The sequence below is a fragment of the Myxine glutinosa genome, chromosome 3, assembly GCF_964187855.1.
Source record: "Myxine glutinosa chromosome 3, kmMyxGlut1.1, whole genome shotgun sequence".
Classification (NCBI taxonomy): domain Eukaryota; kingdom Metazoa; phylum Chordata; class Myxini; order Myxiniformes; family Myxinidae; genus Myxine; species Myxine glutinosa.
The window spans coordinates 189,183,146-189,209,202 of record NC_136263.1 but is presented as its reverse complement, the minus strand read 5'-3'; the positions used below and the strand labels follow the sequence as shown (position 1 = coordinate 189,209,202).

Here is a 26,057-nt window from a genome sequence, read left to right as displayed (position 1 = left end):
AAAAATAAATGTCTGATGGACAAAACGATCGCCTGGATCAATAATGAAATTTAACATTAATGTGGTTGTTATGCGTGATCCTTCATGTGAGTGCTTGTGGAGGTGTAAAGGTAATCTGAAAGGTGGTCTATGTGTGAAGTTTGTATACCCGCTGGTCCGCTGGTCGCATTCACCGATCTGACCGTGTGTGAAATTTGCAGGTGTGTTGCTATGAGCGTATGTGTGTGTATTGCTACGTGTGTGTGTGTGTTGCTATGTGTGTGTGTTGCTACGTGTGTGTGTTGCTCCGTGTGTGTGTTGCTACGTGTGTGTGTTGCTACGTGGGTGTGTGTGTTGCTACGCGCATGTGTGTGTGTGTTGCTACGTGTATGTGTGTGTTGTTTGAGTCCGTCGTTATGTCAATCAACAGACGGCAAGAGATTTGAATCTGGGAGTCTTGCATTATGAGGAAAGCGCTCAGATGGGAACGCCAAAACCAGCCAAAATGGTTGGACGTTTGATTACTTTGTTGACGTTGCCCATGCGGTCAAACTCGATCCTCAATCATTCTCCCAGTTTGTAATACTAAACGTCTTCAGTCGCCCAATTGTGTCTACAATGCTGGTTTTTTCCTCCAGTCCTCCAATCATCAATGTTTCCGGTTGGCAGCATATCAAAAATTGCTCACCTGTACCTTCTATTTGCTTGTTCCTTGGCACTCTGCAGTCCATGAAATTCATTTTTTAATCTTAATTGTTTACTCTTTCCTGAGCACAGTTTTCTGCCCAATGTAAGGGGCATGAAGTGGTGAGTTGCTTGAAGGATGAAGTGGGACAAATCGTTGTCGACCCAGATGGAATTAAAGGAAGATGGAAAAGATATATGGAAATGCTGTTGAATACAGAGAATGAATGGGATGGCAACATAGAGAGTAACCCAGTTTTAGGACCGGCAGAGAAGATAACTGAGAAGGAAGTTGAGGAAGCGATAAAAGCAATGAAGAGTGGAAAAGCGGGAGGGCCGACGGGAGTTGTGGGAGATATGTTGAAGGCAGCAGGAAGTTGGGGTGTGAAGAGAATGACAGAGATCTGTAATCTGGTGGTGAAAGAAGGCCACATTCCAGTGGATTGGGAACTGAGTACCCTCGTCCCTCTATACAAGGGGAAAGGTGACCCTCTGGAGTGTGGCTCGTACCGAGCGATAAAGTTATTGGAGCATGGAATGAAGGTATTGGAAAGGGTGTTGGAAAGGAGGATAAGGAAGAAAGTGCAGATCGATGAAATGCAGTTTGGATTTATGCCAGGAAGAGGAACGACAGATGCGCTTTTCATTGTGAGGCAGTTGCAGGAGAAGTACATGGAGAACAGGAAGAAGTTGTTTTTTGGGTTTGTTGATCTGGAGAAAGCATTCGATAGGGTTCCACGCAAAGTATTGACATGGGCATTGAGGAAGTTAGGAGTGGAGGAATGGTTGATCAGAGTAGTGATGGCAATGTACAAAAGAGCACGCACAGCTGTAAGGACGAAGGACGGGAACAGTGGTGAGTTTGAGGTGAAGGTGGGAGTGCATCAGGGGTCGGTACTAAGTCCACTACTATTTGTAGCTGTGATGGAGGTGCTGGCTCAGAACGTAAAGGAGGGTTTACCGTGGGAGTTGTTGTATGCAGATGATCTGGTGTTGATTGCGGAAAGTATGGATGGACTGAAGGAAAAGATGAACAAGTGGAAGGAATGTATGGAGACAAAAGGTCTGAAGGTGAATATCGGAAAGACAAAGGTGATGGCAAGTGGTAAAGCATGTGGTGAGGTGGAAAGAACTGGGAAGTGGCCGTGTGCTGTGTGCAGGAAGGGTGTCGGAGTGAACTCCATCCAATGTACAATGTGTGCTGAGTGGGTTCATCAAAAATGTAGTGGTCTGAGAGGGTCATTTACCAGTGTGGCAGCTACATTCAAATGTAAGGTGTGCGCAGAGGGAGCTGCAGATGGAGGAAATGTTGAGTTGGATCTTGGAGGCGGCGTGAAGCTGGAAGGTGTGAAAACATTTTGCTACCTCGGAGACATGCTGAATGGAGAAGGTGGATCAGACTCGGCAACGGTTGCTCGAGTGAGATGTGCATGGAAGAAGTTTCGGGAACTGAGTGGCGTGCTGATGAGGAGGAGAGTGTCGCTGAAGCTGAAGGGAAAGGTGTATGCTGCATGTGTGAGAAGTGTTATGATTTATGGGAGTGAGACATGGGTAATGAACGTAGAGCAGCAACGAAGGCTGGAAAGGGTGGAAATGCGAATGGTTCGATGGATGTGCGGAGTATCGTTGAGAGAGAGGAAGACAAATGATGAATTGCGAAAGATGATGGGAATATTGCCTGTGATTGATGCTGTGAAGAGGAACAGGTTGAGATGGTTTGGTCATGTATTGAGGAAGGATGAAAGTGACTGGTTGAGAAGAGTGATGGAAGTTAATGTAGAAGGAAGTAGAGGACGGGGAAGACCGAGAAAGACTTGGCTAAAGATGGTGGAAGAAGAAATGTGGGCAAGGGGGTTAACAAGGAGAGATGCAGAAAATAGGGCAAAATGGAGAAGATTGTCATGGGGACCGCAAGGCTAACCCCCGCTCTAGCAGGGAAAATGGCCTTAAAATGCATGTTGTTGTTGTTGTTGTAAGGGGCATACCATACTGAAGCTAATACATTACAATTACCAACCGGAGTCTTAGCGAATGCCAGTTATGGATGTACTCTGTCAAAGCGCCTTTGGGCTTCTGGAAAAGCGCTATACAAAATAAATGAATTATTATTATTATTATTATGGATGTGACTGTACACGAGGTAGTTTGGGAAGCCTTTGCCAGACGTCATACTTACGCTGAAACTTTACTTTGGAGAGCAGGTTATGATGGGCAGGAATGGTGTACGAGCAGGCACGGTTGCGCAGATCCCAAATCTTGCAGCTGTTGTCTGCACTGCCTGTGGCCACATGGTATCTGCAGGAAAACCGGAATAAATTTGCTTTCAAACTGTGGGCTTCTCAAACTGGTGAGTTGCAAGAGTTATGTCACAGAAGACGGGTTCTTATTCCTCCTCCTCATTTCCCTTCATATGGGATGAGGCCTAATGTCACCGAGCAGCTCACCAGAGTGTGGCTTCATTATGCTGACCATCCATGTAAAAAAAAAAAAAAAAAAAAAAAAAAATGGCCGCATTTTGAAAGCGAAGGAAAATGATAAAATACAGAAAGATAAAATCACAAGTTGGTCAAACACTTGGAATATGTTTTTGAATCTATTCACCACCATGTCAGATCGTTCCAAATCCAAAACCACGATCCTTTTCTTCCCTCGTTAGCCTCACCCAAGTCCTTTCTCCTTCCAATTTTCCAGTTTACACCTTGTCCACCCCATGCATGTGTGTTTTGCGTGTCTGTTAGCTCCTGATCAATACAGTGTATGAGCTCTTCCACGAGCCTCGACTATGCATACAAAAAAAACTTCGCAAACCTCACACTCAATATCCCTCTCCAAAAGGCACCGTCCGGTTTCGCCTCTTTTTCTGCTGTCCCTTCTGTTCTGTTACATCTCAATCCGTTGCACATTCTAGTTCCTCCACGAGCATCGGCATTGAATATTAGGAGGTCAATCCCAAAATAAGCACATTCCATTTGAAAACAAACAAAGGTCTTGTGAATTAAATTGACGCTTCGTGCCATACCCATTCGGTGAGAAGTCAATGCTGAAAATCTCCTTAAGGTGACCCTCCATGAACATGATGCAACGGCCAGTACGAAGGTCCCAGACACGAGCAAAAGCATCAAGGCCACTGCACAGACAAAGCACTTGATGCATCAACAAGGAAAAACAAATCTCCATTACAATCGCACTCTGTTTAAAGATAATCTTCAACATTTGATGATGCCAGCAAAGAACCCGTCCATACAGAACCCGTCCAAACTATGACGTCTGGGCCTCTATAGGTTTCATGCAGAGAATTGTCATATTTTATTCTGGCATGTAGTAGTGCCTTCCACCAGGTGGCGTTACGAGCTCAGGTCACTCCAAATTGAGCTCAGGTGCGTCAGAGCATAAAAAAGAACATAAAAGTGCTAATGTTCTGCAATGATAAAACATATATGTATAGAAATAATCAATGAAAGATAACCTTCTGTACTCTTGCCCAGTATTCATATTTTGATCTCAAATCCAACTTTATCGAGTATAATGCAGGGATATATACAGACTTGGCATTTAATATGGAATATTTTTTTTGTGGGGGTGAACTTACTTTTCAAGATGTCTTAGAACCAAAGGTTCATTGGAATTATGTTGAAATTATTCTCGATTTTGTTAATGTGACCTTTAAAATCTCGGAGACGGAGATCTCGGAGACGGTGGGAGGGATTTTCGAAGCTCCACACGGTCTCCACGTTTTTCGAAGTTAAGTCTGTTCACAATTGTATTTTGTCGAAACTGTATTTATCTTTCGGTGTGTGAAGTTATTGTGTGCAACTTTGGTTGTTTCTCGGTGTTTATCTTTCATAAATTGATCGTCTGTTTGCCGTGTCGCAAGCAAGGCCTTTGCCGCGTCGCGAACGATTTGAAATCGAAGTTAAGTGATTGTTCCCATTTGTATTTTCGTTAAAACTGTATTTATTTATGGTGGTGTACGTATATTGTGTCCCGACGAAGATTTTTCGGTGCAAATCTTTCATACCTGTATTGAAAATCGTGTTAATTCGTGTCGTGTCTTGAGGCCTTGTACAGTGTGCACTGTACAACCTTGAGGCTTTGTTTTTCTCTCAGCGGTCCGTCGTTTGTGATCCAATAACTTTCGTTCTCTGTATTCCCAGTCTTTTCACCCATAGCCTACTTCCTTGTGTAAATCTCAACTCAAAAAAAACAAAACAAAAAAAACAAAAAAAAACATTTCCATCTCTGTTCTCATTCGTTTATTCATTCTTATTCGTTCGTTCGTTCTTCGACCACGTGTTTCTCCCCCATTTCCCCAGATAGTTTTCACTCATTAACCTTCAATGTTTACACTTTCCCCTCAAGTTATGTATTCCGTCATATTTTATACCACCTTTTTCTTCTTCTTCTTTAAAAGGCTGCTTTCGACTTGCTCACCAAATCAATTCATCCCAAAAAAAATATCCATCTCCTATAGTGCCTTTTTTCTACATTCCCTAAACTCTCCTGCACTCCATCCTCCATCCAGCATCCTTAAACGTATTTTTAACTCGAAGGTCACAAGAAACTCATTTTGCAATAAATGTTCGTTTCCCATAAATCGTACACTTTCAAAAATCCAATCTCACCCCTCCCCTCCAAATCTTCCCCATAACCCCTCCCCTCCAAATCTTCCCCATCACCCCTCCCCTCCAAATCTTCCCCATCACCCATCCCTTTCAAATCTCCCCCCTTGCCCCCTCCCTCCTAAACTACCCCCTCCCTCCTAAACTACCCCCTCACCCCTCCCCGCCAAGACGCCCCCTCGCCCCTCCCCTCCCCTCCTAGACTCCTGCCTCACCCCTCCCCTCCAAATCTCCCCCATATCCCATCCCTTTCAAATCCCTCCCCTTGTCCCTTCCCTCCCAAACTCCCCCCTCACCCCTCCCCTTCAAATCTCCCCACCCTCATTGCTTCTCAATTTCCCCCCTCTCACTCCCCCTCCTCAAAGCGTCCTCCCCGCTTCTTCCCCCTTCAAACTCTCACCTCCATCTCCCCCAACCTTCTGCCTCGCTCTTCCCCCTCCTCAAATAACACCTCATTGTGGCTCACCCAATCACCATCAAACCTTTTGTCCGCCCCATCCTTCCCTTTCTCCGAGCTATTCTGAAATCTCTGACACACCTTCAACAGCTCTCCCTACCTCTTCCACCTCTTCCACATCTTACCCTACCCCTCCTCCCCCCTGTTCTGTATCTGATGCTCCCCCTTCCTCTTCATTAACGGTATGGACCTCAAACATCCGGGGCCTTCGTTCAAACTTAACTGATCTCTCCATACAGGTTGCTTCTGTCAAACCAGACGTGATCTGCTTAACAGAAACTTTCCTCCTTTATGATGTCTCTGATTCCATAGTATCTCTCCCGGGCTACTCCCTCCTCCGGTATGATAGACCTGAGCCTCGTCCTGGAGGCGGGGTTGCTATCTTTATCAAAAACTCTCTTCCTCACTCGCCCTGCACTGCACTCTCTCCACCTCACCCCCAGGAATACCTCTGGCTACGGCTTCCCCTTCGCTCCCACCTCTTGTTCATATGTGTGTTGTACCGTCCACCAAACAGTGATGACTCCATCTACATCTCGCTGTCTGATGATATGGACCAACTTCTATCTACTCATCCCAACTCTCTCTTCCTCATATGTGGTGATTTCAACTGTCATCATGCCAGTTGGCTGGGTGTGGGTACCTCTCTCACCAGCCATGGCTCCTCAGCAAAGGACTTCTGCGACTCACTGGGACTGACACAATCTGTCAATTTCCCGACCCGGATCTCAGTCAACGGAACATCTTCTCTTCTGGACTTGGTTATGACTAACTTCCCTGAAAACGTCTGCTGCTCTTCTTCTGCTCCGATCGGATCATCTGATCATGTCCTTGTTAAAGTGGACATCTCTCTGACCATCCTCAGGGAGCCTGCTCAGCGTCGACGAGTCTGGCATTTCACTCAGGCCAACTGGCACGGTCTTCAAGCAGCCATCAATCATCTGGACTGGTCTCCCATCTCTACCACCTCTGACATCAAGTCATCCTGGGAATTCTTCCAAAGTAAATTGCTCTCTCTCATGCACAGATTTATCCCATCTCGTCTTCAGTTGTCATACCCTTCCTCCCGTCCATGGTACACGGAATCTTGTGGTGAGGCTGTTGCCCAGAAACAACTTGCCTTCGTCTCCTGGAAAGCAAATCCAACGGAAGGAAATCTCATTTCCTTTCACAAAGCCCGAAACAAGTGTGTGTCCACCCTCAGGAGAGCCAGGAAACAATATCTCTCCGTTCTCAAGACCGAACTCTCTTATCTGTCTCCCTCTTCCAAATCCTGGTGGCGTCTGGTCAAATCCGTTTCTGGTGTTTGTTCCCCCTCCATCCCCTCCCTTACCTCAAACGGCTACACAGCTGACTCCGCACGTGAAAAAGCTGAATGCCTCAACTCTGTGTTTGCCTCTAAATCTTGTGTCCCAAACCCATCCCTCTCTGTACCCACCATACCCAGTCGTACCCTGCTGCTCCTGGACTCCGTGTCCTTTCCTCCTGACAAGGTGGAAAAGTTTCTGTCAACCCTCGACTCTGATTCTGCAACTGGACCCGACGGCATCAGCCCACGGGTCCTAAAATCCTGCTCTGCTGCTCTATCTCACCCTCTCTCTGTTCTCTTCACCCTCTCTTTTGCTCAAGGTCAACTGCCATCTGCTTGGAAATCAGCCAACATCACCGCTTTGCACAAAAAAGGTGCAAAAACAGATCCTAGCAACTACAGACCAATCAGCCTTCTCCCAATTATCAGCAAAGTCATGGAATCCATCATTGCTTCGGATATGAAATCTTTCCTCTTCTCCAATGGCTTGATCTCTGATCATCAATTTGGTTTCAGACCAGGTCACTCTACTCTGGACATGCTGCTTCTGCTGTCTCAACAATGGATGGAGGTCCTCAATGCCAAACAGGAAATTAGAGCTGTCTCCCTCGACATATCACGTGCCTTCGACACGGTCTGGCACCCCGCTCTGCTCACCAAACTCTCCTCCTTTGGTATCCATGGAAATCTCCACGCATGGCTGGCGGACTTCCTCTCTAGTCGTCGTCAACGTGTGGCCCTGAATGGGTTTCTCTCATCTCCTCTTCCTGTTCAGGCTGGAGTTCCCCAAGGCAGTGTTCTGGGCCCCGTGCTTTTTCTGGTCTTCATCAATGATCTCTCTGACTCTCTCGAAAATCCTCTCTATCTCTTTGCTGATGACTCCACTCTCTGCCGCTCCATTCCTCTTCCCTCAGATCGGCAGTCTGCTGCCTCCTCACTCTCTGAAGACCTGGACAAAATCACAGACTGGTCAAACAAGTGGAACATGTCTTTCAATCCTGACAAATCTCACACTCTTACTATGTCTCTCCGAAAAGATCGACTGGACAACCCTCCCATCTACTTTCTCAACAATCCTCTCCAAGAAGTTCTGTCGCTCAAGATTTTGGGTCTCACTATCTGCCATGATCTTTCTTGGGAAAACCACATTTGCAAGCTGGCCTCCAAAGCCAGTCGCCGACTGGGCATCCTCCGTCGTGCGAAGTCCTTCCTCGGCACACCTGAGCTCCTCACCACATACAAGGCTTTCATCCGCAGCTCAATGGAATACTGTTCTCCCCTATGGGCCGGTGCTCCTGCCTCACACCTAGCTCGGCTTCACGCTGTTGAAACCAAAGCTTTCAGAATTATTGGAATCTCCCGCGATGAAGCTATCTCTGAGGGCCTTTCACTCACTCACCGCAGGCAGGTAGGTGGTCTTTCTGTCTTCTACCGACTCCTCTCCGGCCTTGCACCCCCAGCTCTCTCTGTGCTCTGTCCCCCAAATATTCCTACAGGTCGCACAAGATCTGCCAGCAACCCTCTGATGGTTAAACAGCCGAAATCTCGGCTCTCTGCTCACCTCCACTCTTTCATTCCTCTTTTCTCCCGCCTCTGGAACAAACTCCCTCACTCCCTTCAATCCCACTCCTCCCTCCAGGTCTTTAAAACAGCTGTTCACCACAATCTCTTATCTTCCCCCATCCAAAACCTTGATCTTTTCTACCCCCGCTAATTCACCCCAGATCCACCTTGTTTGAAATTCCAACTTCTTTCCTGGAAGTCCTGGCAGTGTCCATATGTTTTATACCTCTCCCACCGCCCCCTTCCCATGCCCCCCCCCCCCAAAGCCCTCGCCCTCTCTCAGATCTCTCGATGTCTCCATGTCTCTCGGTCCCTGCTCTCAAATGTTGTGTTTGTGTCCTTCCCCCTCTCTCCCCATCTTGTCTACCGCTCCCGATGTTATGTTTTATGTGTCGGTTTGTCTTTCTGTGTGATTAATGTTCGCTCTTTCACGAGCCTCGATCTTGTATACAAAAAAAAAAAAAGAAACAAAAACCACATTTGACATTTCAAAACAAATAAATTGATCTTTGAAAGTGATGTAAACTGATATCGAACTCAATTCATGGACAGTACTGTGTTAAACTTCTGTACGTTTTCCAGAAGTATCTCTTTATTTTGCACATTAGCCAAATTTGTTTTTTAACAAAAACAAAAGTTAAATTACGACTGGGATTACGGACAGTAAAATTACAGTTCAGTACTTCGTGTAACCCCCACAAGCATTCAGGAGAGCACGTACATGTTGAGGCATGCTGTTCACGAGATTTGCCAAGGTTTGGACAGGAATTGCTTGCCATGCAGTGACAATAGCCTGCTGCAATTCACGCACAGAGATCGGCTGCTCGTCCAAGTGGTCGATTTGACGCGTTAATTCTGCCCACAAGTTCTCTATCGGATTCATATCCGGGGACATGGCAGCCCACTCCATATGCTCTACACCACGGTCAGCAAGAAAGTGTTGGATCATGCGAGCACGATGAGGCCGTGCATTGTCATCTTGGAAGACAAAGTTTCCTCGAAAGGCTGCACGAGCAAATGGAAGCAATGTTTCTTCCAGAATGGCCCTGAACTTGAACTGGTTCAGGTTTCCATTCAGAACAACGAGGTCAGTTTTGCCCCCTGCATGAAAAGCAGCCCAAACGGTCACCCCACCACCTCCAGCTTGGACTCTTGGCACTATACAATCTTTGTTGTAGGCTTCATGCACTTGTCTGCACACTCAGACACGGCCATCTTGACGATAGACCATAAATCTAGACTCGTCACTGAAGATCACGTGATTCCAGTGTCCTGGCTGCCATTGACGGTGCTCTCTGGCCCACTGCAATCAGCGCTGGTGGTGTTGTCTGGTCAGGCGTGGCTTTCTCAGGGGACGCCTGGCATGATAGCCTGCTTGAACCAGTCGTTGGTTGACTAGCCTTCTGGATACAGTCACATTTGTCAGTTGCTGCCACTCAGCCCTAAGCCGATTAGCTGACTTGGTACGGTCATTGCGGACTAACCGGTGCAGCTGGCGATCATCCCTCCTTGTGGTTCTGAGGGGACGTCCTGGCCTCGGTATTGGAGGAGGGACACCCCTCTGAGCATTTCGTTTCAGGATCTTTGACACCTGACCTTGAGTGATGCCATACTGCCGAGCAATAGCACACTGTTTCATGCCGTAATTTCGTAAAGCCACCACTCCATGACAAACAGCATTGTCGAGTTGACGGACCATCTCCAGAGGAAGCGGCAATAACTTTTGTATACGTGCAGCAGTTGTTTTCCACTAATACCGAACGCAACAACCCTTGTATGCCCGACTGTGAAGCCAATCATCAAATGCACCTGTCTGTACATTTTGCCACGCCACCTGTGATATAATCCTGTTGTTGACTTCTTGCTGCGACAGACAATCAGTAACATGGTTCTTTTAACAAATAAATCACCAAAGTGTAAAAGAAACTCACCAGATTGATATACTGAGTTAAGAAAGTAAACCCAAGTCAAGAAAAAAAAAAATTCCATATTAAATGCCAAGTCTGTGTGTGTGTGTACACACACACACACACTCACACTCACTCACTCTCACTCTCACTCTCACTCTCACTCTCACTCTCACACTCTCTCACACTCTCACTCTCACTCTCACTCTCTCTCTCTCTCTCTCTCTCACCTTTTTGCTCGACATTAACGTTCTTGCCACGAGAAGTATCATTTACCTGGTCGCCGCGAGGGAGCCATCTCCATGAAAGGCGATGTCGTAGACAGCCTTACTATGCCCCTCCTGGTGCAAGATTTCCTGCTGTGCTTGCAGGTCCCACAGCCGCCATGAGGCGTCATAGCTAGACAAACACACCACACACCCTTACTTGAGAGCAACAAGAACCTCAACAGTGCAAATGACTTGACAAAGTATTCGCTGAAATTCCGTTTTTATATTTTATTTTTCAGGTCAAAACACCTCAGAGATTGAGAAGAGTTTAATTGTATTCCCCATGCCAGAGGAGAGGGTATGGCATTTGAGTCCATTTGGTTGTCTGTCCACAAATAATGCAGTGCTAATGTAGGCCACAAACACCACCTGGTGGTAGCCAGTATTACACATCAACTTTTTCAACCCAGTACCTCAATAGAGGATAGAACCATCTTTAGAGGACATTTTCCCCCGCAGAGTGGGGGTTGGCCTTTTTTGGACACCGTGGTCCCCTTTTTGAAGCAATGTTTTACCGCCGCCGCCAACACTGTTAGTCGCCTCTTGCGACAGACAGGGAATTACCAGTGAACTGGTACTCAATTTGCCGACCTCGGAAGGATGAAAGGCTGAGTCAACCACCCCGGCGTTAATTCAGCGATTGACCGGGATTCGAACCCAGGATCCTAGGATCCCAGGCCGGCACCCTAACCGTTAAGCCAACACCAGGCTTACCTCTTTCGAGAATGTACTATTACAATACGAGCACGTCTATACCCCAATTTACATCTCCCCTTTTTACGTCATCACCTTATTAATGCCATGACCCGATCTGCATCGCCTCAACTCGCACGTACGTCCCTTTAAAACACATATCTTTTATTCTCGAGCATTTTCATAACCTACAAGACTCATAAGGACCCCAGAATACATCGCTGAAGTACCAAATTGGGAGATTGCAAAATCGCCGAAAGATCTAACTTTGCTTCACGCACAAATAAATGTATTGTGCTGTCGTTTGGCTAAGAGGCGTTGTAAAAGTGTTACCTTAGAAATGAAATTCAATGTTATTCGTCGAATGCATGCGGGTGAACGTGCCGTTAATGTTGCCGGGGTAAGTTTACCTCTGACTACGATGCATACTGTCAAATCCGTAGCCGATGAACCCCAGCCTTGGACGGATAGCCGGAATGGTCTTTAATTTCCGAGGCAAACTGCCGAATAATGCCAGTGGTTTTTATGGCAAGCGCAGGACAGAAGGCAATGAGGTGCTTACCTGGACAGAAGCCACACTGGTTTATTCCTGAACCCAACACCATGCAAACAAGACAACAAATGCAATGCGACAATATGGATTTAATGAAAGTAAATGAAATGTGAAATAAAGGTTGAGGTAAAATAAATTTTCGCTACTTTGATGGACCCACCACACAAACACAAAAACACACAAGGGGAAAGATAAAAAAAAAAGGTTTATTTTAGTCGGCCGGCACTCGGCTTGCTCAACGAGATCGTTGAATGAAGTCGGCAGTACAGGGTGGCCATGTCCAATGCTTCCCACACCCGAGCGTCCAACATGGTGCCGAACCGACGACGGCGACGCTCACAGAGCCGGTGAGGAGCTGTGACGGCCCTCTTTTTGCTCTCTCTCTCTCACCGTCCAAAGAACCAAGAGCCCTGCAAACTGCCGCCTTATTGCTCTTCACGATTGCAAAAGTTCCACTTTGATCTCTCTCAAAAATCCCAGCCGGGACACCATGGACACCAATACTAAACACCGAATGCCTCCCTCCAGAAACCATAAAAACTCTGCCGTTAATTGAAGAAAGAGGAAGAAGAAGTTTGTTTTTATTTATTTGTTTATATGTATGTGTACTTGAGTATAACTAATTAATTAAAAAAGGTAATTTCACAGGTAAAGAGTAAAATATAATACGTGAAATGGAGACGTGAGGAACACATTCCCCCTTATTCCATGATTTCTTATGATAAAAATTGCTTTGATTTTTGTCGTTTTGATATTCGCCACTCCTTTCAGGAACGCATCCCCAATGGAAACCGGGGTCTTACAGTACAATACTTTTAGAATGCGTGCACATCTATAAAATATGTATTATTACAATGTGAGTATGTCTAACGGATGTACTATCAAGAATGTGAGTGCATCTATAAAGTATGTACTATAAAAATAAAACAAATTTGTCTGTCTGTGAACAAGATATGTCAAAAAGTTGTTGACGGATTCAAACGAAATTTAACAGAGGGGTTGTGCATGTGACACGGACGAAATGGTTAGATTTTGGTGAAGATCCAGTTTCGGATCCAGATATTCGAATTTTTAAAGTGATTCTTCACCATTGGGAGATAGGACCAAAAACTATACATAGCAGGATATCTCAAAAGGTTGTGGACGGATTTTGACGAAACTTGGTGGGCTGGTTGGGTGTCTGACAAGGATAAATAGATTCGATTTTGGTGAAGATCTGAATATGGATTCGAATACGAGATTTAATTTTTGAAGTGATTCTTCACCATTGAGAGATTGGGCGAAAACCGATATACAACATGATATTTTAAAACGTTGTGGACGAGTTATGACAGAACTTGATGGATGATTTGGTTTGGTGACAAGAACAAGCCGATTAGATTTTGGTTCAGGTCCGAATCCAGATCCGGACTATCAGTGGGATACAAAACAAACTATTCAGCCTGATGGAGGTATGCGCTCTACCGAGTGCCTTTGTAGTTGTGACATTGAATACTCACCACGTGGTTCCCAAAAAGCGTCCAGATGGGTGATACGCTAGACGTGCCACACGTGCAGTGTGCCCCTCGATATCGGCCACAGGTTCGTCGCTGCAGAAACACACTGCTCAAAACTTACAGTCCCAATTTTAAACACTGTTCTTGTTTGACATATTACTATGACCACACAGCATGCATGTTGTTAAAATGAAATAAAGGTGACTTGCATGAAGGAATGCACACAAACTGCGGGGCCACAGTGCCAATGACAATTTTAATTTGGTTAAAAGAACAATGGCTGCTCAATATTGCATTAAATATCACAATCTTATAAAATAGAGTCCAATGTAATTGAAAGATATATTGCCAGCTTTGTGTTGCATCAAGCGCACCATTTACACAGACATCATTGCCGGAGAACAACATAGTGGTACATGGACTCCAAGTGGGGTGTTCGTGTTGTGTGTACAACTTTCTTCTTCTTCTTCTTCTTCTTCTTCTTCTTCTTCATATCACTGTGAGGTCGGGCACTGATGTTGGGAAATCAGGCCTGGCTCCCAGTCGGCGTTCCAATTCATCCCAAGGGTGTTAGATGGTATTGAGGTCAGGGCTCTGTGCAAGCAAGTCAAGTTCTTCCACACCGATCTCGACAAACCATTTCTGTATGGACTTCGCTTTGTGCACAGGGGAATTGTCATGCTGAAACAGGAAAGGGCCTTCCCCAAACTGTTGCCACAAAGTTGGAAGCACACAATCATCTATAATGTCATTGTATGCTGTAGCGTTAAGATTTCCCTTCACTGGAACTAAAGGGCCTAGCCCGAACCATGAAAATCAGCTCCAGACGATCATTCCACCTCCACCAAACTTTACAGTTGGCACTCTACATTCGGGCAGGTAGCGTTCTCCTGGCATATTTATCCGTCAGACTGCCAGATGGTGAAGGGTGATTCATCACGCCAGAGAACGCGTTTCCACTGCTCCAGAGTCCAATGGCGGCGAGCTTTACACCACTCCAGCCAACGCTTGGCATTGTGCATGGTGATCTTAGGCTTGTGTGCGGCTGCTCGGCCATGGAAACCCATTTCATGAAGCTCCCGACGAACAGTTGTTGTGCTGACGTTGCTTCCAGAGGCAGTTTGGAACTCGGTAGTGAGTGTTGCAACCGAGAACAGATGATTTTTACGCGCTAAGTGCTTCAGCACTCTTTGGTCCCGTTCTGTGAGCTTGTGTGGCCTATCACTTCGCGGCTGAGCTTTTGTTGCTCCTATATGTTTCCACTTCACAATGACAGCACTTGCAGTTGACCGGGGCAGCTCTAGCAGGGCAGAAATTTGATGAACTGACTTGTTGGAAAATTTAGGTTGAATGAACTGTAATGATAAACTAAAAACGTTTGATGAAAAATGAACTTACAAGGGAATACATTTGCACATTCTCACACCCCAAAGCAGCAGGATGATGCACCTTAAGGTGCACTGTCGAGAGCAGCCAAAGAATTGTGGTTAAAAATAAACTGGATGCAGATACTTTCTTCTCTTAAGTACTGATTTTCTGGAGGATGTAATGAAAGATCGATCAAGTAAAATGGAATCATTCAATTGTGCCTTTCTTTGCAGTGGACATGGGCCAGGCTCTATACATTTTAGAGAGGAAAAGGCAAAAGCATGCAGTACAACTACAGGTAGACCGAGACTCACCTCTTGAGGTTCCAGAGCTTTACCGAGCCATCACCAGCACACGAGGCCAGATTGCAGGCAGCTGGGTCAAGGCCTACTGTGGCCTCCGGATGGAATACAATTGCACCCACATTCTGATTGTGGCCTACAAACAAACAGTGGGAGTGTCTGGCTAAGGATAAGCATGTAGGCACCTGCCTTAAATTTGAGAACAGAAAAAGAGTTAAGATTGATTGCCTAAAGAAGAGTTCACATTCAAGTCTCCAATAAATCAATACAAATCTTATCAGACACAAGTTGTTAAACTTTCCAGAAATTATCAATATACAAGAGTCAGTATTGAGTACAGTAATGCCTTCATTTATTTTCAGCTCCGTAAGAAGGCACTCTCCTTCTTCCAGAGCTGAACCGGAGCGCAAGACAGAGTGCCTTCTTACGGAGCGTAAGAAGGCTCCGTAAGAAGAAGGCTCCTTCAGAAGGCAACCAAATTCCTCCTGAAAGAACACTTCCCAACCTTCTATCCCGATTTGACACCTGACAAAAACAACATGACTCGTTTAAAATGGCTGCCAAGTTTGACACGTGTATAAAGCAGAGCTGAAACCGAACACCTTTTTCTCATGTAGAGGGAGTAGGTCCTGTTGACATTCATGTGCATTTGGAAAATGCATCTGGTCACCCAACTGTTGATATGAGCATGGTTAGAGAATAGGTAAAGTGTTTTAACAGTGGAGAATGACCTCGAGTATAAGACCCGCAGCGGTCACCGGATCACGGCAGTGACATAAGAAAACTAGAAAGTTCGTAAAGCACCTTACCCCATGCAGTCTTGAGAAACAAGGACATAGGCAGGGTCTGCGAGCGGAAAATTTGATTGGTCGAGACGACGTAAAATGCTGTATTTTTTCTGTATGTAAATGCCGTAGTATTTGTCAAAATACTGCTAAACAGAAAGGATTTAAAAATGCCAAGATGGTGATTTGTGTTCTTGAGTGCTCAAGTACGGTATATAATTCAATTGAAATAAAATGAAGATTTTAAGGGTTGTAGAAAAAAAGAAAAATATATATATTTTGGAAGTTTACAGACATTGATGCACTGTCTTGTACACAACCTTATTTAGCACATTAGATTTATTAGTTATTTGTGCCTGTTGTTTGTGTCATGAAATCATTAAAAACTAGAACGACACTCTTCGACGTCACGACATCGAACGATATGCCTGCGCCCACATTATTACATCATTATAATACTTGTACCAAGTTTGATTTAAATCCATTCAGCTGTTCTCAAATTATCACATTTGTACCTGACATGACCTCTGACCTTTGACCTCTTGAGCCAAAATCGAATCAGTTAATCTTTACATCATTCGACATAATTGTGCCAAATTTGGTCAGAATCCCATCACTGGTTCACAAGTTATTGCAGTAACAGGAGTTGTACCTAACATGACCTCTGACCTTTGACCTCGTGACTCCAAAATCTAATCAGTTCATCTTTACCTAATTATACATACCTGCACCAAGTTTGACTAAGATCCCTTTAGCCGTTGTCAAGTTATCGCGGTAACGAAAACCTATCATGGACAGACGGACGGACGGAAAACCAGACGAACAACCTGAAAACATAATGCCTCCATCGACGGCATAAAAAGTTTCCTGTTTGGAATGATTTTCAATTTTATTTGAGTGCCAGACAGGCAGACAGACGAAAACAATTACCTTTCACTTCGAGCATGCGGGGTAATGAACAGACAGAAGTACATAGTCAGAGCTCACCTCGTAATGTCCTCTTCAGCGTGCAGTCTGGAACAGACCATATCTTACACAGGCCGCTCCTGGTGAAGAGACCAGCGCAAGTGAACGAAAAACCATTGGTACATTTCAAACCCAAATATCTGTACAATGGACTAACTGGCAGGCAAGATGCAGAACTATGCAACATACTCCTGCTCTGCTGCCAAGTGAAAATCTGCAGTTAGGCCAAGTATCCTTCTTTTGGAAAGGTCATACAACTCGAGCAATAATTATTTTCACAACGTGCACAACAAATCCCCAATACCCATCCACAGCACGTGCAAGTAACAAAACAAAAAGCCAGAGGGATCATGATATTTTGAGTAACCCACCGCTCCACTCAGTGGAGACACTCACCACGAGGCAGTGGCTAGAAGCTGCGAGTCTGGACTGAACTGACAGAATGAGATGGGCCGGCTGTCACCAATCTGACTGCAGAAGTTACTGAGGGACTAATGTAAGAGAGGTGAAAAAAAGACAATCACCAGAAAGTCTCTTCTGAACAGTCCAATAATTTGGAGTGAAAAGCACGTATGCACACACACACACAATTATTGAGCCAAACATAGCCAAATAGTAACACAGCCGAGTATACCCTGATCTGCCGATGGAGTTCCTGACGCTTTGCGTTCTTAGCAGCTTCAGGTATGTCCTTGTTATTCCGTGCCCCCTCCAGGCGCGATATCGCCCTGCAGGCACCACCCGTCATGACAATACACTTTTCAAAACAGAATGGTCACTACACAGTACTCTACAAAAGATGCCCAACGGATCACACCCAGTGCTTCAAAATTGCAAAATTATGTTTATGCATTCTCTTTCTCAATGAATGCACGCTGATAGCCTGATGTGCACGTAAATATCCAATTGGATCAGTCTGATAGTTCAACCCAGTACATTTTTACTGAATTTATTTCGACCCTCTCACCTGGGCAAAGAGTAGCTAGCAATCCATAGGCGAGCCTGTTTCAATGGCTCAGGACCCTCATGGTACCATGTCTCCTGACTCTGCAAACAAAGTACAATAGATTTGTTGAAGGCATACGGCAACCCTGGTGTTGGGCTAGCGGCTAGGGTGCCGGCTTAGGATCCTAGGATCCTGGGTTCGAATCCCGGTCGATTGCTGAATTAACGCCAGGGGGGTTGACTCAGCCTGTCATCCTTCCGAGGTCGGCTAATTGAGTACCAGTTCACTGGTAATTCCCTGTTTGTCGTTAAAGGCGGCAAAAAGGGTTGGCGTCAGGAAGGGCATCCGGCCGTAAAACATTGCTTCAAAAAGGGGACCAAAAAACAACAACAACCACGGTGCCCGAAAAAGGCCAACCCCCGCTTGCGGGGAAAAATGGCCTCTAAAGGTGGTTTTTATACGGCAAATGTAATCTATCTTCTATCTTCTTCTTATATATATAAAAGAAAGTTTTTGTTTGTTTGTCTGCATGCGCTAATCTCCTGAACGGTGAAAGATAGGAGGAAACCTCTGAAACAAAAAATGTCGGGATGGGCCCCAGGAAGGTTATAGGCTAGGTGATTAGGCCGGTCGAGGCCGCTTCGGCCGGGCTGGACCCATTTCGCAATTAAAAGCTGAGTTGAATTAAGCTGAATTATAGTAGTCAAATCTTTTACCGCCGCGAGTAAAAGCTGAATTATAGTAGTAATGTAGCGGTTGCCGCTGAACATACACAATAGCCTTGCACCTGCCGGGGACGCAACCGGGGAGCGATCGCTGTGCCGGGCTCGCCCAGACCGCCCGGAGACGCTCAGTCTCGCCTTTCCGGGGCATGTCCAGACTTGCCTTTCCCGGACTCGCCCGGGCCACCGGAGACGCTCAGTCTCGCCTTTCCCGGGCATGTAAAGACTTGCCTTTCCCGGGCTCGCCCGGGCACGCCCACTCTCGCCGCGTTTGATTGCATGTATATATTGCCGCCCGATAAACGGGCTTTTCAGAGTACCTGAGTTTGGTTTTGTGGAATAAAGAAACTCGGATGAATTCCCGTCTTTTGTCGCGTCAATCCTTTTAACTCGCGTAGGAGCAAAGCTCCTTCATTGGTGACCCCCGACATGGACACGGCAGTTGCCCTTAAACTGCCTACCTTCTGGGAGGCTCACGCGGCGGTTTGGTTCGCACAGGCGGACTCCCAGTTTGCCCTGCGAGGCATTACCACCGACGACACCCGCTTCCACCATGTGGTAGCGGCACTCGGCTCCGCCACCGCGGCCCGCGCCCTGGGCCTCCTCCAGCACCCGCCAGCCGCTGACAAGTATGGCGCGATCAAGACGCTCCTCCTCGACGCATTCGCCCTCTCACCGGCAGAACGCGCACGACGCCTGCTCGACCTGCCCGAGCTCGGCGACACGCGCCCGTCCAAGCGAATGGACTCCATGCTCTCGCTGCTCGGTGAGCACTCCCCGGATTTTCTTTTCCGAGAGCTGTTCCTCCGCCAGCTGCCTAGCCAGGTACACCTCGCCCTGGCAGGCACGCAGATCACGGATCCCCACACCCTCGCCAGGGAAGCCGACAAGATCTCCTCGGCAGGCCAGCACATCGGGGCGGCTACCTGGAGCCCGCCACCGTCCGAGGCGACGCCCATGGTGCCCGAGCGCCCGGTGCGGTTGGAGGCCGAACTGCCGGTGCAACTGGCGGCCGCCACGCCGCGCCGACCGCTCCCAACACGACGGCCGGGGCCTCCACCTGACCAGGCGTGGTGTTATTACCACGCCAGGTTCGGACACAAGGCTCGGACATGCCGACCCCCGTGCACTTTCGGCAAGTCGGGAAATGCCCGGGCCGTCGTTCATTACCAGCCATGAGCGCCGGCCACTCGGGCAACTTGCTTTTTATCAAGGACAAACCGTCCGGGCGGCGCTTCCTTTGTGACACCGGCGCCCAACTGAGCGTCATACCCGCCTCCGAGCAGGACAGGCAGGCAGACCGCCGTTTGCGGCCCCTCATTGGTCGCTGCCAACGGATCGGCCATCCGCACAACGTCACCCTCTGCTTCGGCAACCAGCGCTTTAACTGGACCTTTGTGACGGCGAGCGTGCCCATGGCTTTGCTGGGCGCCGACTTCCTCTGCGCACATGGGCTGCAGATCGACGTCAAACGGCGTCGCCTTGTCAACGCCGAGACTTTCAGCTCCCTGGCATGCACGATGAGCAGCTCCGCGCCGACCGAACAAGCATGCACCCTCCCGGCGGCCAACGAGTTCGCTCGCCTGCTCGCGGAGTTCCCGGCCCTCACGCGGCCGACGATTTCGGCCATCGCGGTACGACATGGTATCGAGCACCACATACCAACTACAGGCCCGCCGGTCTACGCCAGAGCCCGCCGCCTCGACCCGGCCAAGCTCGCCGTGGCAAAAGCCGAGTTTGACGCGTTGGAGCACCTCGGCATCGTGCGGCGCTCCGATAGCGCGTGGGCCTCGCCACTACACATCGTGCCGAAGCCGGGGGGCGGCTGGCGCCCATGTGGCGACTACCGCCGCCTCAACGACGTTTCCACCCCCGACAGGTATCCGGTCCCGCACATCCAGGACTTTTCCGCCCGTTTGGCGGGACGGGTCATTTTCTCAAAAGTTGACCTAATACGGGGATACCACCAGGTACCTGTCAGGCCGGCCGACGTCCCAAAAACGGCCGTCATCACGCCGTTTGGCCTGTTCGAATTCTTGAGAATGCCGTTTGGCCTCAAAAACGCGGCCCAGGCGTTCCAACGCTTGATGGACTGCGTGCTGCGCAACCTGCCGTTCCTCTTCATCTATCTGGACGACATCCTCGTCGCCAGCACGTCCCGGGCCGAGCACCTCCTCCACCTCCGAACACTGTTCGAGCGCCTCAGCGAGCACGGCTTAATCGTCAACCCGGCCAAATGCCACTTCGGCACGACTGCCGTTGACCTTTTGGGCCACCACATCACCAGAAACGGGGCCGTGCCGCTGCCAACCAAGGTCGAGGCCATCACCGAGTTCCCGCGTCCCTGCTCCATCAAGGCCCTGCAGGAGTTCCTCGGCATGGTGAATTTCTACCACCGTTTCGTGCCCCGTGCTGCTCAGCTCCTGCGGCCCCTTTACGAAGCCCTCCGGGGCAAGCCGGTCAAGCATGACGTCGTCTGGTCCACAGCCATGGACGCGGCCTTCACAGGTGCAAAGCTGGCCCTCGCCGACGCAACGCTGCTGGCTCACCCGGTGCTCGACGCTCCAATCGCCCTCACTACGGATGCCTCCGACTACGCGGTGGGCGCCGTACACGAACAATGGGTGAACGGGGTTTGGCAGCCACTCGCTTTTTTTAGCCGGCAACTCCGGCCGAACGAGCTAAAATACAGCACATTTGACCGCGAGCTCCTTGGTCTATACCTGGCCGTTCGCCATTTCCACGACCTCCTGGAGGGTCGCCCGTTCACGGCTTTTTTCGACCACAAGCCGTTGGTTTACGCGATGGCCAAAGTCACGGAGCCGTGGTCGGCCCGCCAGCAGCGCCACCTCTCCGCCGTGTCGGAATTTACCATGCCGACTGTCTTTCTCGGGCCAGCGCGAACGCGGTCCACCTCGGCGTGGACTTCGCGCTTATGGCGGCCAACCGGACCACCGACACCACGGTGCAAGCCCTCCGGGCGGTGGACACGGGCCTCCGCCTGGCCGACGTCCCCTTAGCGGACACTGTCCTGCTCTGCGACGTCTCCCAAGGCCAGCCTCGCCCCATCGTGCCCGTTACCTGGCAGCGCCGCGTTTTTGCCTCCCTCCACGGCCTTTCCCACCCGGGCCGGAAAGCTTCCCAGATGCTGGTGTCGGTGCGTTTCGTCTGGCACTGACTTCAACGGGACGTCCCCGATTGGGCCAATGCCTGCACGGCCTGCCAGCGGGCCAAGGTCCACCGCCACACCCAGGCCCCGCTGGCGCCTTTCACCGTGCCCGAACGACGTTTCGACCACGTCAACGTGGACCTGGTGGGCCCCCTACCCCCATCACGAGGTTTCACACACCTGCTCACCATGGTGGACAGGACCACCAGGTGGCTGGAGGCCGTTCCCTCGTTTCCACCACCAACGCGGCGCAGGCTTTCATCGCCACCTGGGTCGCCCACTTCGGGGCACATCTCTTCGGACCGCGGTCCGCAGTTCACCTCCGAGATGTGGGGCGCGGTCGCCCGCAACCTGGGGGTCAAGCTCCACCGTACCACGGCCTACCACCCCCAAGCCAATGGGTTGTGCGAGCGTTTTCACCGCTCTATGAAGGCCGCGCTCATGGCCGGCCTTCAGGACGGCGGTTGGGCCGACCGGCTGCCGTGGGTCCTTTTGGGCCTCCACACGGCCCCCAAGGAGGACCTCCAGGCGTCCACCGCCGAGCTCGTCTACGGCCAGCCGCTACGTGTCCCGGGCGAGTTCGTGCCCGACGCTACCAGTCCCTGGTCCGCGGCTCGCCAGCGCTCGGACCTCCAGGAGGCCGCCCGACGGTTTTCCCCCGTGCCAACGTCCCGTCACGGTGGCCCCCAGTCCGACGTCCCCCCAGCGCTTCGCACAGCGGAGTACGTTTTTGTGCGTCATGACGCACACCGGGGGCCACTCCGGCCACCGTACGACGGACCCTTCCGGGTCCTGCGACGGGACGACAAGTCTTTCGTCATCGACGTCGGCGGCAGGTCGGACCGGATTTCGGTGGACCGCCTCAAGCCGGCGCACGTGGACGTCGACCAACCACCACGGTTGGCCCTTCCTCTGCGGCGAGGCCGCCCCCCGTCCACGGTTCCCCCCGCTCGACCACCCACCACCACACCGGACCCCCCCCCCCCCCACGACCCTCCAGGGGTCGCTTCGGCCGGGTCATCAGGGCTCTCCTTAAATTGACCCTGCCAGTGCAAGTCGATTCTGGGGGGGCGCGTGTAGCGGTTGCCGCTGAACATACACAATCGCCTTGCACCTGCCGGGGACGCAACCGGGGAGCGATCGCTGTGCCGGGTTCGCCCAGACCGCCCGGAGACGCTCAGTCTCGCCTTTCCCGGGCATGTCCGGACTCGGCTTTCCCGGGCTCGCCCAGACCGCCCGGAGACGCTCAGTCTCGCCTTTCCCGGGCATGTCCAGACTTGCCTTTCCCGGGCTCGCCCGGGCCGCCCGGAGACGCTCAGTCTCGCCTTTCCCGGGCATGTCCAGACTTGCCTTTCCCGGGCTCGCCCGGGCACGCCCACTCTCGCCGCGTTTGATTGCATGTATATATTGCCGCCCGATAAACGGGCTTTTCAGAGTACCCGAGTTTGGTTTTGTGGAATAAAGAAACTCGGATGAATTCCCGTCTTTTGTCGCGTCAATCCTTTTAACTCGCGTAGGAGCACAGCTCCTTCAGTAAATTCATTCAAAAAGAACCCGGGCAACGCCGGGTGCTTTTGGCTATTCTATACATGAATAAGAAAGTTTTTGTTTGTTTGTTTGTCTGCATGCGGTAATCTCCTGAATGGTGAAAGATAGGAAGAAACCTCTAAAACAAAAAACGTCGGGATGGGCCCCGGGAAGGTTTTAGGCGAGGTGGCAAGACCGGTCGAGGCCCACCTCAGCCGGGCTGGGCCCATTTCGCAATTAAAAGCTGAGCTGAATTATAGTAGTCAATCTTCTACGGCCGTGACAAAAAGCTGAATTATAGTCGTAAATTCATTCAAAAAGAACCCGGGCAACGCCGGGTGCTTTCGGCTAGTCTACTATAAATGGTTGAGGTGTGTGTGTGTGTGTCATGTTTTTTTGTGGAGTTCCACGAGCTTTCTGATGTGGAGTGTGACATGCCAAAATGATCGTCATGACCTCCTGAGTTGATTAGGCTAATTAGCTACAAGGAATCCAGAATAATTCCCATGTTTTAAATGCACACCATGTTAAGGTGTATAGAGCAGCTTAATAGGTCCTTCAATGGCATGGCATTCCAATTTACAAAATAAATTAGAAAGAGAAATCAGATTGCAAATCCTCGCCAGGATGTATTTTCAGTGATTTTTCAGGCTTTTGTGTTAAAACAAATATGGCGGCCGAACCATGTGACCAATGACGTCATCATTATTTTTTATTCTAAACTAATTTATTCCTAGATTATGCTCAAGAAATTTCATCTTAATCGGATGAAGTTTTGTACTTGTCTAATTATGATGTCATAATGGAGGCACCTATGACATTATCAACATATTTTATTCCCCCATGGAGTTCTTTACAATGAGCAATGTCTCAATTTTTTCTATTCAGGGCTTTCGGAGATATAAAGGTGCAAAGTTTTTTGTTTTTTCCAAGATGGAGGCCGAACCACGTAGCCTATGACATCATAATAATCATAAAAAACAAGCGTTATGCCTAGGTCCTCCGTCGGGGAAGTGATGCGAGTTGACAAAGTGGAAGACGCAGAAAACATGCTATGATATGATATTTCGCTCACAAGGTTCAGACATACATGGAGGCGGCCATCTTGGATTTTGACGTGGCGACCCAATTTTCAATAGCCTTCTTCCTTATGCCTAGATACACCCACTCACCAGATTAGAAGTTGGTACTTCGCTTATTTTTCAAGATATTCCGCTCACAAGGTTCAGACATGTATATGGTGGCGGCCATCTTGGATTTTGACATGGCGACCCAATTTACAATGGCGTTCTTCCTTATGCCGAGATACACCCACACACCAGATAAGAGGTTGGTACTTCGCTTATTTTTCAAGATATTCAGCTCAAGGTTCAGACATACATGGCATCAGACATACATGGCGGTGGCCATCTTGGATTTTGACGTGGGTTGCACCCACACACCAAATTCGAATGCGGTCCTTCGCTTACGCACGCACGCACGCCCGCCCGCACGGACGGAGGGGAAAACCATAGTCCCCCTTTCGCTCCGCTGTGCGACGGGGGACAATTATACAGGTGGAGTTGCACCTCTGGTGAAAATTTCCTGTCAATCGGACCAATGGTTGCAGAGAAAATCATAGCAAAGGCTCCATATTTATTCTGTGCGGACATACAAACAAACAGACTCAAATGCAATACCCTCTCCTCTGGCGAGGGCAACTAGAAAGCATCTAAAAATGCAAAGCTCGTCTGCGTCCGCTTTCTATTAAGACTTCTTCCTTATGCTAAACATAACGAAAACAGGAAAAAAAAAAAAAAATCTAATTTTTTTTGATTTTAGGCGATTTTGACCTTTTGACTTCAAAAGCAATATGCTTCAGTGACACAATATGCAAGCCTTGCTCAAATTTCAAGTCAAACGGATGAAAATTGACGATTTTATACAACTTTGACCTTTTGATATTAAAAAAAATAGAATAAAATAAAATAAAATAATCGGCTTCTAGGTTTTGATTAGTGAACCAATTCAGTGGCCCAACATGTAAAATCTTCAAATTTCAGGTCAATTGCATGAAAATTGACGACTTAATGTGATGCTGACCTTTGACCTTTTGACCAAATTATTAATTTGGCTTCTCAATATTCTCAAAGTTTTGTTGAAAATGTTATGACAATAGCTCAAGTGGGAAAAAAATGTTTGGTAAAACAGTAACGGGGACACACACACACACACACACACACACACACACACACACACACACACACACACACACACACACACACACACACACACACACACACACACACACACACACACACACACACACACACACACACACACACACACAGACAGAAGTGATTGCAAAACCCTGGCTCCCGCTGCGGGGGGGACAGGCTAATACCAAGAATAATGATAACATTGCAACAAAGCTCAAACCACTAAATTAATCAATACTAGTAATATTAACAACTATAATAATAGTAGTCTCATTTGGCAACAACAATAATGAACGTACAATCCCCGCCATAGCCCAAGCACATCTGGGCTTGGTGAAAGGTAAGCTAATGCCCAAGCACGACAGCAGGCAGGTGTGCTACAGGGCAGTGAATGGCAATGAAAGTTTGGTCCAATGGCCCACTAGTACTTATAAAAACTGGGTTTGTTAGCACAGGCTCCAAAGGGCAAGGGTTTTTCTGGTTTTAGTGATGTGTCAAGTGAAATCGATTAACAAAACACAAAAAATGCCGGGCAATGGTCAATT

The 26,057-nt window shown here is 48.5% G+C and overlaps 1 protein-coding gene across 3 annotated transcripts in view; it reads right to left on the bottom strand.

Annotated features, from left to right (window-relative positions):
- The window catches only part of PRPF4 (pre-mRNA splicing tri-snRNP complex factor PRPF4), a 53,438-nt gene that overhangs the window by 3,787 nt on the left and 23,594 nt on the right, over positions 1-26,057 (bottom strand). For all 3 annotated transcript variants that reach the window (XM_068103607.2, XM_068103606.2, XM_068103608.2), the window contains 9 exons: positions 17,918-17,997; positions 17,585-17,678; positions 17,347-17,441; positions 16,972-17,030; positions 15,212-15,335; positions 13,533-13,622; positions 10,795-10,917; positions 3,683-3,790; positions 2,840-2,958 (listed from right to left, as the gene is read on the bottom strand). In XM_068103607.2, the coding sequence (XP_067959708.1) occupies positions 2,840-2,958; positions 3,683-3,790; positions 10,795-10,917; positions 13,533-13,622; positions 15,212-15,335; positions 16,972-17,030; positions 17,347-17,441; positions 17,585-17,678; positions 17,918-17,997 (892 nt within the window). The remainder of the gene's footprint in view (positions 1-2,839; positions 2,959-3,682; positions 3,791-10,794; positions 10,918-13,532; positions 13,623-15,211; positions 15,336-16,971; positions 17,031-17,346; positions 17,442-17,584; positions 17,679-17,917; positions 17,998-26,057) is intronic.